Raw genomic sequence first — 18,413 nt, 5'->3', positions numbered from 1 at the left:
AGAAGAGAGATGAGTGCCAAGAAAGGGGGGGAGAGCGAAGAAGGAGAGGAGGAGTTTTGAAATGAGGGGCAAAAAAGAGTTTTCAGAACGTGGTAGGGCAAAAACTAATTTGATAGGAACCAATAGTAGTTTCCCATGAAATTCAGATTTTTTTTTTCAGCCCAACTTGCTATAATTCACAACTTCTATTGGACTGGGCATCCCATTTTATCATCTAAAACCAAATATTAATGAAAGATAAACAATAAATATATGTTATCGTGTAACAATCTTAAATTTCGTCACTAAAATCTAAAAAAAATGTTAAAATGGTAAGTATTGAAAATTATTATTGGTGACTAAAACTTATACTAACGGTAGATAAAATTGTAGTTACATGATAAAGTACTTTTCTAATAACCTTAAAATTTGTCACTAAAATCTATATTGATAGAGACAAAACTGAAGGTATAGCAAATTAATTGACGACAAAAACAAATATATGTTGGAATAGTTTTATATACATATGATGTTTTGGCTTATACCAATGCAACAATTTTTGGTTGTCACTAAAAAACTTATTCCTTATAGTGTGAAAAGGCCTGATTATACAAAATTGTATCCGCACACATGTATAAATATTGTAAATGACCAATTATATATTTATATTTGTATCATGAAATAAAAATAAATCTGGCATGTTTTGTTTATTTATATATGCTATAAATTAATTTCAACTTATCAATTTGAAGGTTGATATCGTAAATATCATATATTGATTATATTTTTTTAATTAATACAACTATATATGGTTGTTTATGAATTAATAATTAAAAAAAAGAATTTCATACAATAATACCAAAAAAAGATTTTATTTTTCTGTAAGTAAACTTAGTGTCAATTTATTTATTTTTGTTGTGTTAATCTGTATTTGTATCCTTTCGTCACAAGGTAACATAGTAACATAAATCCATTTGGGTGCTTAATTATTGTTTTTTATATGAAGAGATTTTTATATATTTATATTTAATTTTTAATTATACAATTTTTATATGATTAGTATATAAATTTATTTTTATATTAAAACAACCTTCATTTTTTTTATAGGAATGTAAAAAATTTAGTAAAAAGAAAATGGGTAGGTAACTTTATCAATTTACATTTTAAATAATAAAAATAACATTACATATATCAATTAGATGGATAGGTATGATCAGTGGCAAATCTAGTATTTTTTTTAGTTGAGCAAAGAAATAGACTATAATATTTTCACCGGAAAAGAATATTATTAGTTTTTACAAAATAAGTATTTTCATGACAAAGAAACCCAAATACCCAAATTTCTACCATTTATAATTATTCTCTATGCATTTTCATATTAATTGTATTAGAGAAATTAGAAAAATTGGGAATGATTGAAATTAAAAAGGTAAAGTGGATGAAATTAGAACCATCTTATTTTGCTGTGAGTAAAACTAGTGTTAATTTATTTATTTTTATTGTGTTAATCCATACTTATATGCTTCTATTGCATGGAAACTATACTAAGATAAATCTATTTATATGCTTAATTATTATTTTTTTATATCAAGAGACTCTTACATATTTATATTTAATTTTAATTATACAACATTTATTCAAATAATATTTAAATTTATTTATATTCAAATAGTCTTCATTATTGTAAGTTTGAAAATACCAAAAGTTATATTTTTTAACAATTTAATCTTCCATTTATGTTGCATTAGTGCATATTTATATCCATCTACCAAATAGATAATCACACTAGAACAAACATATTGGGATGATTAATTTAATTTAATTTTTTATAATCATTGATGTTTTGATATTAAAAGACTCTTAGATATTTATATTTAAATTTAATTTATTTAAATTTAATTTATACAACTTTTTGTATGAATGATGTTTACATTTGTTTTTCTTTTTTCAAATGATCATTCATTTTCTTAAAAATTTGAAAGTATAAAAATTATACTTTTTAACTATTATATATATATATATATATATATATATATATATATATATATATATATATATATATATATATATATAAAACTTTTAATTGAATGATGTTTATATTTCTTTTCATATCAAGGCATCCTTCATTTTATGACAAATTTTAAAGTGTAAAAAATTATTATTTTTTAAATAATTATATATTCTACTTATATTTTGCTAGTTCATATTTAAATTCATCTATCACACGTGTAACCATACTGGAACAAATCATTGGGATTATTATTATTATTATTATTATTATTGATTTTCTATGTTAAGAGACTCTTAGATATTTATATCAAAATTTAATGCATACAAAATTTATATAAAAATACCCTTATTTTTTTTTTAATTTGAAAGTATAAAAAGAATATTTTTGACCTATTATATATTCTATTTAAGTTGCACTAATCCATATTTATATTCATTTGTTTAAGAAATATGCATACCAGGGGCAAATTAACTTGGATGATTTGTTTTTACAAACATTGATTTTTATGTCAAAAGACTCTCAGGTGTTTATATTTAATTTTAACGTATAAAATTTTATATGAATGATGTTTAAAATTCATTTTATATCAAAGTATCCTTTATTTTTTTTAATTTGAAATATAAAAATTATATTTTTCACACAATTATATGTTCTATTTATGTTGCGCTAATCCATATTTATATCTATCTGACACACATGTAATCACACAGTAGGACAAATCTATTTGAGTGATTAATTATTTTTATAATCATTGTATTTTTTATGTCAAGTGACTTTTAGATATTTATATTAAAATTTAATGTACACAATCTTTATATGAGTGATGTTTATATGTCTTTTTATATCAAAACATCCTTCATTTTTTAAATCTAAAAGTATAAAAATTTTATTTTTAAATAATTATATGTGTTATTTATGTTGTGTTAATCCATATTTATATCTATCTTTCACATGAGTTATCATATTTGGACAAATCTTTTGGGATGATTAGTTTTTTTTTTATATATTCTTTTTATATCAAAATATATATTTTTAATTTAAAGTATGAACAATATATTTTTTTAGTCTATTATATATTTTATTTATGTTGTGATAATCTATATTTATATTCATCCATGTACAGGTCTCTATATTAGGACAAATCCTTTGAGTGAATTTTTTTTCAACAATTATCAGTTTTTTATGTCAATATATTCTTAGATATTTATATTTAAATTTAATGTATATAAATTTTATATGAAAGATATTTATATTTAAATTTAATGTATATAAATTTTATATGAAAGATATTTAGATTTATTTTATATCAAAACGTATATCCTTACTTTTTTAATGTGAAAGTATTAATATTCTATTTCTAAACTATTATATATTTTATTTATGTTATCCTAATCTATATTAATATCTATTTATCACATGGGTAACCACCCTCCTAGGACAATTGTAATGATTAATATTGTTTTTATAATCATTGATTTTTTATTATTAAGAGATTTTTAGATATTTATATTTAAATTTAATGTGTACAAATTTTTTTATGAATAATGTTTATCTTTCAAAACATCTTTGTCACATGATGAAAAATCCACTAGAATATATATATATACATATATATATACTCTTAGATATTTAGATATTTATGTTTAAATTTAATGTAAACAAAATTTATTACATATATGTTATGTACAAGTTAATTACTATACATGCTCTATAAATTCTATTGTGGTTTTTCATATTTTAAATATTTTCTTTCTAAATATTTCTTAATTTTTTAGTTCCATTAAATAAAAGTAAATCCATTTAGATAAAATTGCAACCTCAATTAGATAAAAAAAACAAGTAAAAATTGAGTTTACAATTAAATAAAAGATAAAATCTAAATAAAAACACTTAAACCATTTGTTTACCCGTGTATGGCAGGGTAAAAATTGAGTTGCATTCAAAATCTTAAGACTATTTTTTTTTACTAAATAGATTAATATTTTTTAACATACAATAAACTTAAATCTTCATGTATCTATGGTAATCTCTCATTATTAAGTTTATCTTAATAGTTGCTGAATAAACAAGTTTGCCAACACAGATTTGAGTTTCAACTTTGTAGATAATTAAAAAAGCATAATTTAAAGGAAAAAACTCTATTAAAGATACTAAATTACAAAAAAAAAAAAAAAAAGAGATGAGTTTGAAATGGCTTTCAAACTTTAGATCTAATTTTGAATTTTTAAATCACAACTCCGAATAGAATTAATAAATTAGAAAAGACAAAATGAAACACTGTTTAAACTTAAAAATCTAAAACTCAACTGAGAATTATTAATAAAATAATCACTTCATTAAAAATGTTAGTTAATGTCTTAAGCACACGGATTAAAGAATAAAAAAGATTTTATTTTTTATGAAAAATGTATCAACATAATTTATTGTGATTTTCTTTACACTACATACTATCATCATAATTTTTAATTAATTTTTTTCTTTAATATTTTTAATTACTAGTCGCACGACATGATTTCTTTTAACTAGTATTATATATTCTTCTTTTCTCCTCATAGTACTAAGCTAATATAGGACTGTTATATTACTTCAGCTTTTTCTGTAAAAGAACACCGGAGTTTCTTCCATTCGAAGTAAAAGACCTGACATACCAACAAGCCAAAACATTGGTATATTATGGACGCACTGATCAAAATTGAAGATATTGTCTGGGAGTATCTTCCATTTCCAGGATTCAAAGGAGCCAAACAGTTTGGGTTCCACGGTCGGAAGGGGTATGTAATAAGTGTGAGAATTTATTACTTTTAAAAATTAATGAATATAAATAATGATTAAATTTAGTACTAACAAATTTTCTCTAATTTCAGGATTAGTAAATTTTAGCAACAATTTATTTTAAAAAAATTATTTAAATTCTTCCATTATTAATTGTAATTTCCCTAGCTAGTATATTAACCTCTATATGCCTTTTAGAACTTATTGAGTATAGTTATTAATCTATGCATTCTGAAAAATACACATAATTTATAGCATATATAATTGAAGATAATTTTCCAATGTTTATGTGCGGTGGCTATACATATAATTTTAAAAAGAATAATACTCCTTGAATGCAAACACCAACGTCGTATTCTTAACAAATATCAACTTATTAGTAATTTATAGTGACACATTACTAATTAAATTTGTCGTATTCTTAACATATATATATATATATGCCACAAATGATTATAATTAAATTAAATTGATTCAATTATTTTAAAATCTTTTTCAACTCAAAAATTTTAAATTTTGACTAATTGTTTTTTCAAAATTTTCCTTTTTCAAATCCATACATATTTTATTAAATTTTTACTAACTTTTTACTTCCAAAATTATTTTTTATCTTAAATTCATTATAAACTTCTAAATATTTAGAAAAAAAATGAGAACTAATTAGAGAGCTTTAGATAATTAAAAAAATTTATAAGAGAACTGGATTTTTTTTATTTCAAAAATAGTTTTAATTACCTTAAAAAAATTAGGGACCAAGTTACCTCTTCCAAGGAATTGGATATTTGGCTAGTCTTTGACATGATGCTTGAATTCAAAGATGCACAAAATGATAAAAAGAGTGGAAAAATCTTGCAGGATGAATTCTCAACTATTACTAAGTACAATATTGTTGACAATGAGGAATTAAGCAAGGCAATTGCTAATGTTAAGCCTTCACATTTCATCAACCTGATACTGTTTGGGGCAAAAAATTATGATGAAAGGCTAAACACACTCTTGTCTAGGTCAAACAAACTCGAATCTATCAACATTGAGAAGTGCAAAACATTAAAGTTTCTGTTTGAACATAGAGAAGTTATCATTGATGAGGATGGGTACAAAAAATATTTCAGCCACTAAAGGAACTAAAATTAACATAACTATATTGGTTGTAATATTACATATGGAGTTCCATTAATTCCAGGAAGATATCTTGGCCTTGAAAATCTACAAATAATACACATCAAAAGTTGCCCCTCTTTGCTATATCTAATCGTTGATGATGAAGCAACAAAGCTCCACCAACTAAATGAATTAATATTAGAGACATATGACAAGTTAAATAAAGTAGTATCTTGACCTTAAACCCAGATAGGTAAATAGTCATTTTTGTTTGTGAATATGTAAAGTAGTGACAAATTCGTCCCCAAAAGATAAAAATTTAAATTTTAGTCCCAAAAGTGAAAAAAAAAATGCGACAAATTCATCCATACCATTAATAAAAGAGCCTACGGGATATAGAGGGACAAAAATATTACAAAAATGATTACCAACATGACTACAGAATAGATTGGACCAAAATGTCAGTAAGTTATCATCGGACTAAAATGTCGATAATTTTCCATTGGACCAAAATGTTAGTAATTTCTTTTTTTAGACCAAAATGTCAGTACGTTTTCATTGGACTAAAATGTCAATAATTTATCATTGGACCAAAATGTCCGTAATTTTCCATTGGATCAAAATTTCAATAATTTTTTTTTGGACCAAAATGTCTATATGTTTCCATTGGACTAATTTGTCAAACCCCATATTTCATTTCATTTAAGGATACAATATAATTTAATCTTCATTATTGTTGTAAGCATAACATTACAATAAACACTTAAACAATAGGAAAGCAAGCATAAGTTAGAACAAACATAATAATAAGTATAACATTGATTAATAAACATAATTTGTCTGTTACTATAAAATTTCTAATGTGATAATACTTTACCCAAAATATGATACTTAAACAAAAATACAGAACCATTAAGTTAATCCTTACAAAAAAATGAGACCCAACTTGATTTTACCATTACATAATGCTATCACGATAGAAATTTTTCAAAATAAACATTCTACCATTGTACAAAAATAAACATTGTAATTGTGTACTAATTATTACAAATTTATTCAAATTATAATAATTAGTCAGAATCTACTATAAACAAAAGACAAACATATCTCATATTTCACTTCTTTGAATCTTGGTGGCGAGGCAGCCTTGGTGTGGGTATGAAGCTTATGTAATTCAGTTGGTTCATCCCATGAAATGATACATCTGGGAATATAATTCAAATTGATGTTGAAGGCCTAATTGGAGGTGGTCTAAACATAGTTAACAAAGGTGGAGGTATGAAGTTTGTTTCCTACAACAATTATAAATGGTGGTTGGTTATGCATAACAAAATTTAACAATAACTAATCAATTATATGTAAAATTCACTCACAACACTAGGAGTTGGAGTACCTTGAGTGGTAGTTGGAGTTGGAGTACCTTCAACATTAGGAGTTGGAGTACTTTCAAAATTAGCCGGAGGTTGTTCAACTTGTGGAGCATATTGAGGGCAGATAATCTCATCCCACAACTATGTAACATCTAACATAAATAACATGTAAGCAAAAATAAAAATAATCAATCAAATTTTAAAATATATGTTACTAGTGTTGTGGTTGCATTTGAGTTACAATGTTTCTTAAAGTAATTATGCTTATTAATCAATATTAATACTTATTATTATGTATGTTCTAACTTATGTTTGTTTTCCTATTTTTTAAGTGTTTATTGTAATGTTATGCTTCCAACGATAAAAAAAAGAAGAAAAAGATGAAGATTAAATGATATTTTACCCTTAAATGAAATGAAATTTGGGGTATGACAAATTAGTCAAATGGAAATGTACTGACATTTTGATCCAATGATAACTTACTGACATTTTGGTCCAATGGAAACGTACTAATATTTTGGTCGACATTTTGGTCCAAAAAAATTTACTGATATGTTGGCCCAATGGAAAATTATTGACATTTTGATCCAATGATAACTAACTGACATTTTGGTCCCATGGTAACTTACTATCAATTTGGTCTAATCTATTTAACATTCATGTTGTCAACTATTTTTGTGACATTTCCATCCCTTTATGCCACATAGACTCTTTCATTAACGGTAATAGACGAAAGTTAACCGGTGGATGGATTTGTCGTACTTTTTTCACTTTTGGAGACTAAAATTTAAATTTCTATTTTTGGGGGACGAATTTGTTAGTGCTCTACACATTCAAGAACGAAAATGACTATTTACCAAAAAAATTAAGTTCCCAGCACTGAGAAAGGAGGAGTTCCAGTTTCTCTCAAGATTGACCTATTTTTACGACGATTATTTTTAGAATTTCCAAGTTTGAAAACTTTCATTATAGAAAAATGTCCTTTAGTAGAATTTGCAACTAGGTTTGTATTTGCAAAAGACTTTGATGATAGAAAAATGATAAATAAAGAGGCCATGATTGACGAGAAGTCTTTTTCTGAGTTGAATGAACATAAGTACATGATTGTAACTCATTGGTTTGTGTTGTTGCCTCTAAGACATTACAGGAGTTGAGGAATTTAAAGAAACTCATCATGAGTTATTGTATGGAATTGAAATTGGTTTTCAACATTCACAGTGAAACATCTCATTCTACAAGGATCTTGCAATTGCTAGATAAATTGATTTTGACCAATCTACCTAAAATAATTCAAATCATTAATAGAAAATTTTTCAGGTTCTACCAAAACCTGCAAATTCTATGAGTGCAACAATGTCAGTCTCTTAATTGGCTACCAGTGTGTCAAATGCTAAAATATATGGACATTTCAGAATGTGAGGCATTGGAGGAAATTATTATCATCCATAAAGACGAAGGAATGACAGGGAAAACCAACTTTTCTCAATTGAAGGACGTTTATCTTGAAAATCTAACAAAGCTCTCCAATGTATTTCCTTCTTCATGTAAATTTTCATCTTTAGAAGCAATGATTATAATAACCTGTCCTGCTCTGGTGACTTTTCTTGAAGTGAAAGATCCTCCAGATCCAACTACTTCAAACTCTTTCTTTTGAAATTCAATAAGTTTTAGTTTAAAGTTTTAACCATAATTTTCATTATTTGGTGCGTGTGTGTGTGTGTGTGTGAGAATCAAATCTTCTCCACTTCTTTATGTTTTTACACATATGTTATGGATATCTATTTTATTTACTGTTTGTATAAATGATGGAATGGAAGTATGGAATTGAATGATATAAGGGCATGCCATCACAAGATATTTGTCATCATGAGGATGAATCACTTCACTACCAAAGGCTACTTCTTTCGCATTGGACCTTTTTTCTCACATCCCACCTCATTCATCCTTCTTTTGTTGTGGAGCTTGTTTCTCTTTCTAACATCCCGCCTCATTCATCCTTCTTGCAATCTCTTGTTTTTATTTGTGAAGCAATGACACATATACAACCTGGACCTATTGATGGCTCATTGTTATGCTTACAAAATCATATTTCCAATAAAGTGTGGGAGGGAGAAGAAAGAATGATTTGTCCAAGGTGTAATTTTGTCTAAGCTTTTATGCATTTGGAGCAAATAGATAATCGCATGCAAAATTTAATAAATAAAGCTGGTTTTGGTTTTGTAATTGTTGAGAATATTGATATCAACCAACATTTGATGAGTGCATTGGTTGAACGTTGAAGGCCCGAAACACACATTTCATTTTCCACATGGAAGACAACCATAATTTTAGAAGATGTGGCCTTGCAACTAAGCCTCAAGATTGACGAACTGCCTGTAACTGGTGCCCGTACCAGTGATGTACGTCTTGCTTGTCAGGCCTTATTAGGGGATATTCCACCTAATAAGTATATCAAAGGAAAAATGATTTATTTATGTGGTTGCAAATTTTTTTTCAAGAACTTCCTATTGATGCTGATGATGTTGTGATTGCACAACATGCTAGAGCTCATATCATGATGCTCATAGGCGGATGTTTGATGTAGATACATCAGGAGCAAGAGTTCATTATATGTATCTCCTTTTGTTAGAAAATTTTATAGAGACAAGTCATTATAGTTGGGGTGCAGTAGTATTAGCTTTCCTTTTTTGAGCTCTAGATTGGGTCGTAAAGCCTTTACAAATTGATATCAAAGGATGTTTGTTACTACTACAATGATGGGCGTAGGACCATATTAAATGCATTGCCCCATGCATAGATGACCTATCTGACGAAGAAGTACAACAAGGACTTGGATTTCTTCTTGCACAAAGATGGTCTCGGACAATGAGCCGAACAAACATTCCCACCCATGCAGTCAGACTTATATACATCATATTTGATAGACTACATATGAATGAGATTCATTTTTTATTATTTCTTTGTGCTTCTTATTCATTAATAAATATGTAACAATAATAATATATATCTTGCAATTCTTATAGACACCTTATGAGGCACCTCAAATAAGATGATTAATTAATAATGTTGAGGTATCTATGATTGTTCGTGCAAAAGTACCTCTCATATGCTTTGCAATTGTGGAATGACATGCAGTAGATAGGATCATGAGACAATTTGGACTGTGAAAAAATATTTTAGATGAGCCACCAAACTTAGATTAATTCAACAAAATAGATATGAGAGGGAGAACATATATTTTTTGGCCTTACCGTCATCATCATCACTGGATTAACAAATGAAATCATTGAAATGATTATATTGTTCAAGGTGAAGTTCACCACGGTATTTTGCATGAAAATTCAGAATATATGCAATGGTACATACGTCGAATTAGCCAATATATATTGCGTGAAGGGACACCATCTATTGAGGTTGTAAGTTTACGTAAGAATTTTCATAAATCATTGTTATTATTATTCATTATTATTTCTAACTTGATAATTCTTAATTTTCGGTGTTATCCAGTTCATCACCACCATTAATCACATGTTGAACCTAGTGTACCTTCAATGCTTATTTCTAGATATATGCCCTAGCATCATCAGTCACATGCACAATCTATTTATCAACTAGCAGACTTCTTTGGATATATGCCTCAATGATGTGAACAAAGTTTTCAAACATCGGGAGTCTCATCATATAAGTCTTAATACTCATTTCAAGTTCCTTCTATCTCAACTGTTTTTGAAGGACACTTACAAATGTTTGCTACCATTTTCAATTCTTCGTCATCTGCATACAACCTACTACCATCAAGCTCTTGTTATCGTCCATCATCCTACTTAGATGCATGGCATGGATCATGAGGATGAGGAGGAAGATGATGATAACCACAACAATAATGATGATGATGATAATGATGGTTATGGTAGTGATGATATTCATCAACAACAACAACAAACAGTTACACGTGATCATCCTAGAACAAGAAGAGGAAGAGGTCGTAGAATAAGAGAACAACAATCACTAACAAATCAAGTGCAACAAGATGAAAGACCATGACATATATCCAGAAGAACTTGTTGTGGGACATCATCCCACTATTAATGTTTTTCTTAAACAAATATATGTGTTGTGCTTTTTTTTATTTAAAGTTAAGTCTTTTGTTTACATCATTTTTTCTAATTTATAAAACAAATAATAATCTTTAACATTAGTAATAAAAATATAAAAAATATTAAACAAAACAATGTAGAGAAGTCGTATAAATTAAAACGACTTTAAAGTCATTCAATACTAATTTATTTTTTTAAAAAAAATTAGCACGACTTTAAGTCGTGAAAAATTTATGACTTTACATAAACAATTTTGAAAAAAAGAAACTAAAGACATTAAATTTTTTATGACTTCACTAAAAAAAAGTTAAAGTTGTGAATTATTTTATGACTTTATACCGGTGAAAATCCTTATGACTTATCCTCATTGGAAAATTAATTAAAAAACTACTCTCCTTTAATATATTTCAAATAAAATTACCCCTTTTGGTCAAAAGGCCTACTTTATATTGTATTTTTTTTATAAGGTCGATCCATTTTCTTTTTTAAAACTTTTGTAATTTTTGACTCTGCATTTTTAGACCATAAAGAAAAACTCCTTAATAATAAAAAAAATCAATACTTTTTTGCATTTAACCACACATATAAATGTAATGACTTATCATTGTTTATAAATAAGATATTAATGATATTTTTTCTAATATTTTTATAACATTTTTTATGTGATTAACTGAAATTTATTAATTATCACCAATTTTAGTAGATCTATGTGAAATGAATCTTTTCAAAATTGATAATTTTCAACAAATTTTAGTCAGTCAAATAGAATTTTGAGAAGAGAATGTTGGATAGTTTCGTTAGCATTCTCTTGTTTCTATATGAAAATGCATACTAATTAACCTCTGATTTAAGAATAGATTGGACGTGCGTCTAAGGATGGTGGGTGAGTATTTGCAGAAGTTTGTAACAAACGGAATCATCCCTTGTGTCTGAGAATGTTTCGGTCTTTATTATGGCCATGTCTTTGTTATCCTTAATAGTCATATGTAACTACTTTCAAACTTTGGTGTGGAATTCTCTCAGATTATGATTGTTAAGTTTGTTCCCTATTAAAGGAAGTTTCATACAATTTTGGGCCGAGTAAATATTGGTCTTATTTTTGAATGAGGGATCAAGAATTATTTAAACATATGTAAACATATAAAAGTTATTACGTACATATGCGATTATTATTTTCCATATCTTATTGAATTGACGCCACTTCGACGACACAGAATGTTATATATACTTAGTATATCAATGTATTACATGATTATGTTTAGCTGTTTTGCCTATTGCCATTTGCTAGACAAAATCACACAGCAGAGTGCCCCCTATATACTATAATTCAATCAACGAAACTTTGCTAGATATTTTTTTATTAAATAATTTGAGACTATCTGACTTGTTTTTTCTGATGGGTGGAATGCATCCCAAAATACATACTTACTTGCATCTTCGCATGTAAATTTAGGATCGCACAAGAAACCCATTTCAAATCTCCCTGTTCCACAGCATCCTGTATCTGCTACCTCAAAACCTGCAAATTAATTAAAAAACAATGTACATAGTGATAGACTGTTGAGACTTTCTATCATCCTCACATTATTCTCTAACAAGTGTCTTCCTAATTTTTTTTATAGAAATTAAGTTAATAAATACACAAAAGAGAATAATAATTTTACAAAATTAATTTTATCATTATTAATTTATTAGGAGTATTACATTAAAAAAGATAAAATAACACTTATTATAGGAATAGTGATTAAAATAAATATTTTTTTATCATGATTATTTGTTTATTTTATTCTGTGAATAGTGATTAAAATAATGAGAAAAAATAAGGATAAGTACAAAACTAAATTTATTGCATTAAATTAAACGACACAAAAAATAAGTTTCCTTCAGTATAGTTATGACGGGGTAATGATGTAGGTTGGGTCAATTGGACCACCTCGATCCAGCATTCCGGCTCAAGGAGAAATAGGCAAGTTGGAATGTGTTGACGGACTTGATTGGGTTGGATTTATATTAACACAATTGATTTGGGTCAAGTATGAGTTTAACAATCTCAAATGTGACTCTTGTTGACTATAAAAATATTAAAATAAAAAACACTCAACACTATACCCAGTAAAATAGAAATACTTAATGTGATTTAGAAGGTGTTCTTCATTTCTCAAAAAAAAAAAAAAAAAGAAAAAACAATGTGCTCCGTAGAGTATTTTTAACTTTTGAGACATGGTATGAACTGTTTTTCAATTTTTATAGTGCTCGGAGAGACCCAATTTCCCTCGTAACCAACATTGTTGACAAGACTAAAAATTATATATGCTTGAGACAACCAAATGCCGTTTTTTTGTTTTTATTTTTTTACAAATTTACAATGGTGGGATGGGAATTATGTGATATCAAATAACTTCTAATTATTAAATTCCCCTCCACAAAGCCGATTTCTGGTAGCATTTGACTCGAATTATTTTTCTGCTTTTTTTTTTTTTTGAGAAGCTGAACGAAACATTTGTTTATATAAAATTTCTTTTAAAAAATAAATAGTTAATTTTCAGAAGAAATTATTACTAAAATACTTTTGAACATTTTTAAAAATAAAAAAATAAATATACAATTTTAATATATTTTACTTTATCATCATTAAAGTAATTTTAATATTTTTTTTATTTTTATCATCGTTAAATTCATTTTTATGAAAAATAAATAAAATTTTCAAATATTTTATTTTATAAATATTTTTTTATTGGACTAGATAAATATTTTTAAATAAATTTAAAGTTTTTTTTACGAAACAACTTTTATCGTAAAAGTGCTTTTACGTAAAAAAAAAACAAATAAACACTGACAAAAAATTCTATTTTTTTAAACTCTTATTTTTAATTTGAATTTAAAAATAAATTTTAAGTAAAAAAAAAGTTAAATCAAATACACTTCTAATGATTTTTTTATAAAGTTATGTGCATTAAGTCAATCATGCATGTAAAACTACATGCATATCTGAATCACATAAATATTTAATATTTTAAAATGACATATATTCGTCATTAATTATTTAATTCAATTTTAAAATCTTTTTTATGTGCCATAATAATTGTCGAGTGAGAAAAAAAATAAATTTTAAAATAATTATTATTTTAAATTTTAATTTAATATTAATTATTTTTCACTTATATATCTTATGATATGAATAACAATAATAAAATATATAAATAAATTAATGAAAAAAATATTAATTTTATAAAATTATTATTATCTTTTTTTCTATAATTAAAAAAATATAGTATAACAAAACAAATAGATTAAATTACTTATTTGGTTCCTATAATTTCATGATTCTTATTTTTTTAGTTTCTATAGTTTAAAAATGGTTTTTTAATTCTAATTTATATTTTAATTCTTTTTTTATTTTCTGTAGGTCTAAAAATGATCTTTTTAGTCCCTATAGTTTCATGATTCTTACTTCTTTTAATCCCTATAATTTTTAAATTATAAGGACTAAAAGAAAATTAAAATACAAACTATAAGGGTTAAAAAAATATTTTTAAACTACAGAAACTAAAAAAAAATTAAAATATAAACTATAGAGATTAAAAAGACTAACTATGAAAGGTAAGTATATAGGAATCATGAAACTAAATGAATAATTTAATCAAACAAATATTATGAGAGGGAGGGAGTAGTAAATAACACACGAATCTCTAGATTATAAATTGCTTTGCATTATCTCTGCTATTGCTAGAAGTTAAAGAGAACTATATAATAAATGAAATTTCACCCAAGGGAAAAGGAATTTACTACTACTCGAGTAAAAAATTAGACACTACTATATAGTACGAGCAATTAATGGACATATATAAAACTTACCAAAACGAGAAGGGTGTTTAACGATTTGCAGTATGATATCATAAGCATTTGCATCAACCAATTGAAACCCAGGGAGGTCCTTGTTGAGCTTTGTAACCAACCACCCCAACTTTCCATTAAACTCCAAGGCCAAATTATTGTAGTCCTCCACACAATTATGGTACTCCAAAATGTTTACTGCTCTCTCCAGTGGTAGACACCCCATAGGAGGCAACCCAGTCAGAGAAATTTTCCTTGCCCCAAGGCCATAAATTTCCTTGAAGAAGCTTTCAGCAAGCCCTATGAGAAAGTCCTCATACTGCTGAACAATAGGGAACTCACACCTTCTTTCAGGGAGTGTGTAGTAGTTCTCAAGGAAGTCATTGGTCCCTATGCTGACCAAATACAAAGCCTCTCTTATTATTTCATTGGCCTTCTCATCACCAAGATGTGCCCTCAATTTCTTTTGGTACTCCTTGTAATACTCAACTTCTTTCCATAGAGGTATGACATCCTGCAAAATTCAAATTAAAGAATGGTTGAGGATATAAATAATTTTAGCACAGCTTATTAGCATTAGCTAAAGTTAAGGAAAAAAGTATACTTGAACTATAATACTTTTGACCTGTCATTATATTTTTTTTATTTAGTTTGTTATATTGATTATTTTAATTATCTCCATTAGGTTAAATTGATTATCCTGTCAATTATTTGTACGACCATGTTAATTTTGACAAACATTTAATGTGATATCTTTTACAGTTAATTTGTTGCATTGCATAAGTTGGTCAAATTAATATAATAAACTTTTTTTTTATGTGAGAATTAATAATAATATCAAAAGTTTATAATAACTTACCCAGTTCAATCAATTGAATTTAACCCATTGACTCAACAATTGATCTAGTATAAACACTTTAAGTGAAAAAATTTAAACTTAAAGAAGTACATTAAGACCCAAAAAATAAAAAAATATTTTAACCCCAAATATATTATCTGTACAAGTACCTTTGTGTAAGCTGTCAGGTAATATCTTCGACTTAACTCAAAACAGTTACGAGAAAAGGTAAGTTTTGTCTTGTTTAAGAAAATATTTCCTATTCTGTTGTTTTCCAAATAATTATAAAAATATAAGATTTTTTACTTTTTTTTATTTAAATTAACAAAATCTTATTTTTCAATATTTTTTGTATTTCTTTAAAAATAAAAATAAAAATTGAATTTTTTTATAGTAGCTTGTAAAATTATGAAATACAAAAATAAAAACCTATTTTCTCAATCCAAGTAGATCCTAAAGTGCATCCAAGAATTATTTTTTTAAGAAAAAAAAAACTCTGATACTGTCCACCCCTAAAAAAACCCTAAAATGGAATAGATTGGGATGGAAGTAAGAGATATAGGAAGAAAGAAAGAAAAAATAGAAAGTAATAAATGTGAAAAGCGACATGATTGAAAAAAAATAAAGCGAACAAAGAAAATGAAATAGATCAGAGAAATAAATATATGTTTATAATTTTTCATAAAAGAAAATGCATCTCAAGAGTGACTAGTTGAAATCAATTACTTACAGCAACCATTGCAGTAGCATTGTCATATCCAGTTCCAGCAGAAGCAAAGCACACCCCAGAGGCAAAATCAGATATGTTATAAGCAGGATCCAAGTATGCAGGAACTGATTGCTTAATGCCAAAGGCCTCAGAGATGAAATCAGGGGCAATGCGTCCATTGGAGAACCGGCCAGTAGGGTTTCCATTGAAAAAGTCACGACCATATGGCTCAAAGTTGCTCCTTGCAATGGTTGGAATGAAGTTGTTGTTACCTGAGTCCACAGAGGAGTCTCCAAACACTATTATTGCAGGAACTTTGTTGCCACTACTACTACTGCTTGATGTGGAAAAATGGACAAAGATTTCAATAATGAAGAGCCATAGAGCATACCCTTTTCCTCCCATTTCTTCTATCTACCAATTGGGTATTGGGTGCACACAGCTAGAGGGCTTGTGATAGATACCGGTGCTATTTATGGGAAGAAGCTGTTATGCACAGTGGGCACTTTTTGATCTGCTCATGTTACTTTGAAAGTGATCAATAACAAAAATGGAGACAAAAATTAATTAATTAGGTGGCAGGTTTAGCAATTAAGGATATTTGTTGTGCATTATAGTACCTTGCAACCTCCAAGCATTATTAAGCCGTTGAGTGAAAAGGAACATGTTCCCTTGCTTTATTTTCATTCAAGATATTTTGGAATAGAAAATTAAAAAGAAATGTTACACAAAATAAAGACAAATGTTAGTACTCAAAAGTTGTAATTAAGAAATCAAAAGTGAAAAAATTTTATTTAAAAATATTATTAATATATGAATAAATATTATATGTATTGAGAATGTAATTTTTTTAAATGATGAATCCAACATGTTAGCTTAATGGACTAAGTCGAGTCGAACACTTTAATTTACAATAAAAAAAGAAACAAATCAATTTAGTTCAACTTGATAGACCAATATGATCCAACTTGATGGACCAAATGAGTAAAACTGAATTTGTAAAATAAAAATCCACAAACATCAATCCTATTTGGTCTAATATTTTTTTATTTCATTTTTTCTTATAAAAGAAAATTAGACCAATTTGGCTGGGTGAGGCTCAACAAGCCAAATCAAGCCAACATATCAACAAATTATATGAACATCAGGCCAATACAATTCAACTTGATCACTTTTCATGTTGGGTTGGATCAAAGTATTCATTTTGTCAAATCTATAAATTATTATGTATAATAAGTTTATTATCTTGTATAATTTTTATCTCAAATTTTATAAAAGATATATTCTAATTGGTTCAAAATTTAAAAACGTTACATTCATAATACATATCTATTAAACTCTATATACATTCTCACAGTGATTTTGAATGCATGCAATTAAAAAAAATGTTATTGATTTCTTAATTATTTTCCTTAATAAGACCCATAAAAAATAAATATTTACTAATAAAGTTTGAGAGAATGATAGTGGAATCAAGAAGACAGTTACGTGGAACGAATTAGATTTTATGTTCATGAAAGCACCCTATTACCTGTGACCTGTGCTGGGTGAGATATTAATACACCATAATGCAGTTAAGCATTAAAGGAATAATTCTTTTTAATAGTAATACTAGCATTTTTTTATATACTTGAATCTTAATTGAAGTCCATGTATTTAAACTCCTTTTAATGGAATCACTAGTTGGTGTATTCCAATTTTT

The 18,413-nt window shown here is 26.7% G+C and overlaps 1 protein-coding gene across 7 annotated transcripts; it reads right to left on the bottom strand.

The window, feature by feature from the left end:
• Positions 1–6,681: 6,681 nt before the first annotated feature.
• LOC100819256 (GDSL esterase/lipase At2g42990) lies at positions 6,682–17,247 on the bottom strand. 7 transcript variants are annotated; one of them, XR_419414.4, is made up of 5 exons: positions 16,733–17,167; positions 15,186–15,678; positions 12,760–12,849; positions 7,257–7,385; positions 6,682–7,155 (listed from the first exon to the last, which is right to left on the bottom strand). XR_419414.4 is itself a non-coding variant. In XM_014771302.3 (4 exons), exons 1-4 carry the CDS (start codon positions 17,114–17,116, stop codon positions 7,375–7,377), a joined length of 978 nt encoding a protein of 325 aa, XP_014626788.1. In that variant the 5' UTR covers positions 17,117–17,167; the 3' UTR covers positions 7,256–7,374. The 7 variants fall into 7 exon arrangements, 5 of the variants coding, with proteins under 5 accessions (XP_014626788.1, XP_006602262.1, XP_014626787.1 ...); XR_419415.4 differs by having other exon boundaries at positions 6,820–7,155; positions 7,257–7,374; XM_014771302.3 differs by lacking the exon at positions 6,682–7,155 and having other exon boundaries at positions 7,256–7,385.
• Positions 17,248–18,413: the final 1,166 nt, after the last annotated feature.

The sequence above is a fragment of the Glycine max genome, chromosome 18 (assembly GCF_000004515.6).
Source record: "Glycine max cultivar Williams 82 chromosome 18, Glycine_max_v4.0, whole genome shotgun sequence".
Lineage (NCBI taxonomy): Eukaryota > Viridiplantae > Streptophyta > Magnoliopsida > Fabales > Fabaceae > Glycine > Glycine max.
The sequence above is the reverse complement of the archived record's forward strand: the minus strand, read 5'-3'. Positions and strand labels throughout refer to the sequence as shown.

Excerpts from the sequence above, each read along its gene's own strand:
- LOC100819256 (XM_003551882.5), bottom strand. The coding sequence starts at position 17,116 with ATGGGAGGAAAAGGGTATGCTCTATGGCTCTTCATTATTGAAATCTTT. Across the intron at positions 15,679-16,732 it reads ATGCTACTGCAATGGTTGCT|GATGTCATACCTCTATGGAA; the intron begins GTAAGTAATTGA and ends TGAATTTTGCAG. Across the intron at positions 12,850-15,185 it reads TAAACACCCTTCTCGTTTTG|GTTTTGAGGTAGCAGATACA; the intron begins GTAAGTTTTATA and ends ATTAATTTGCAG.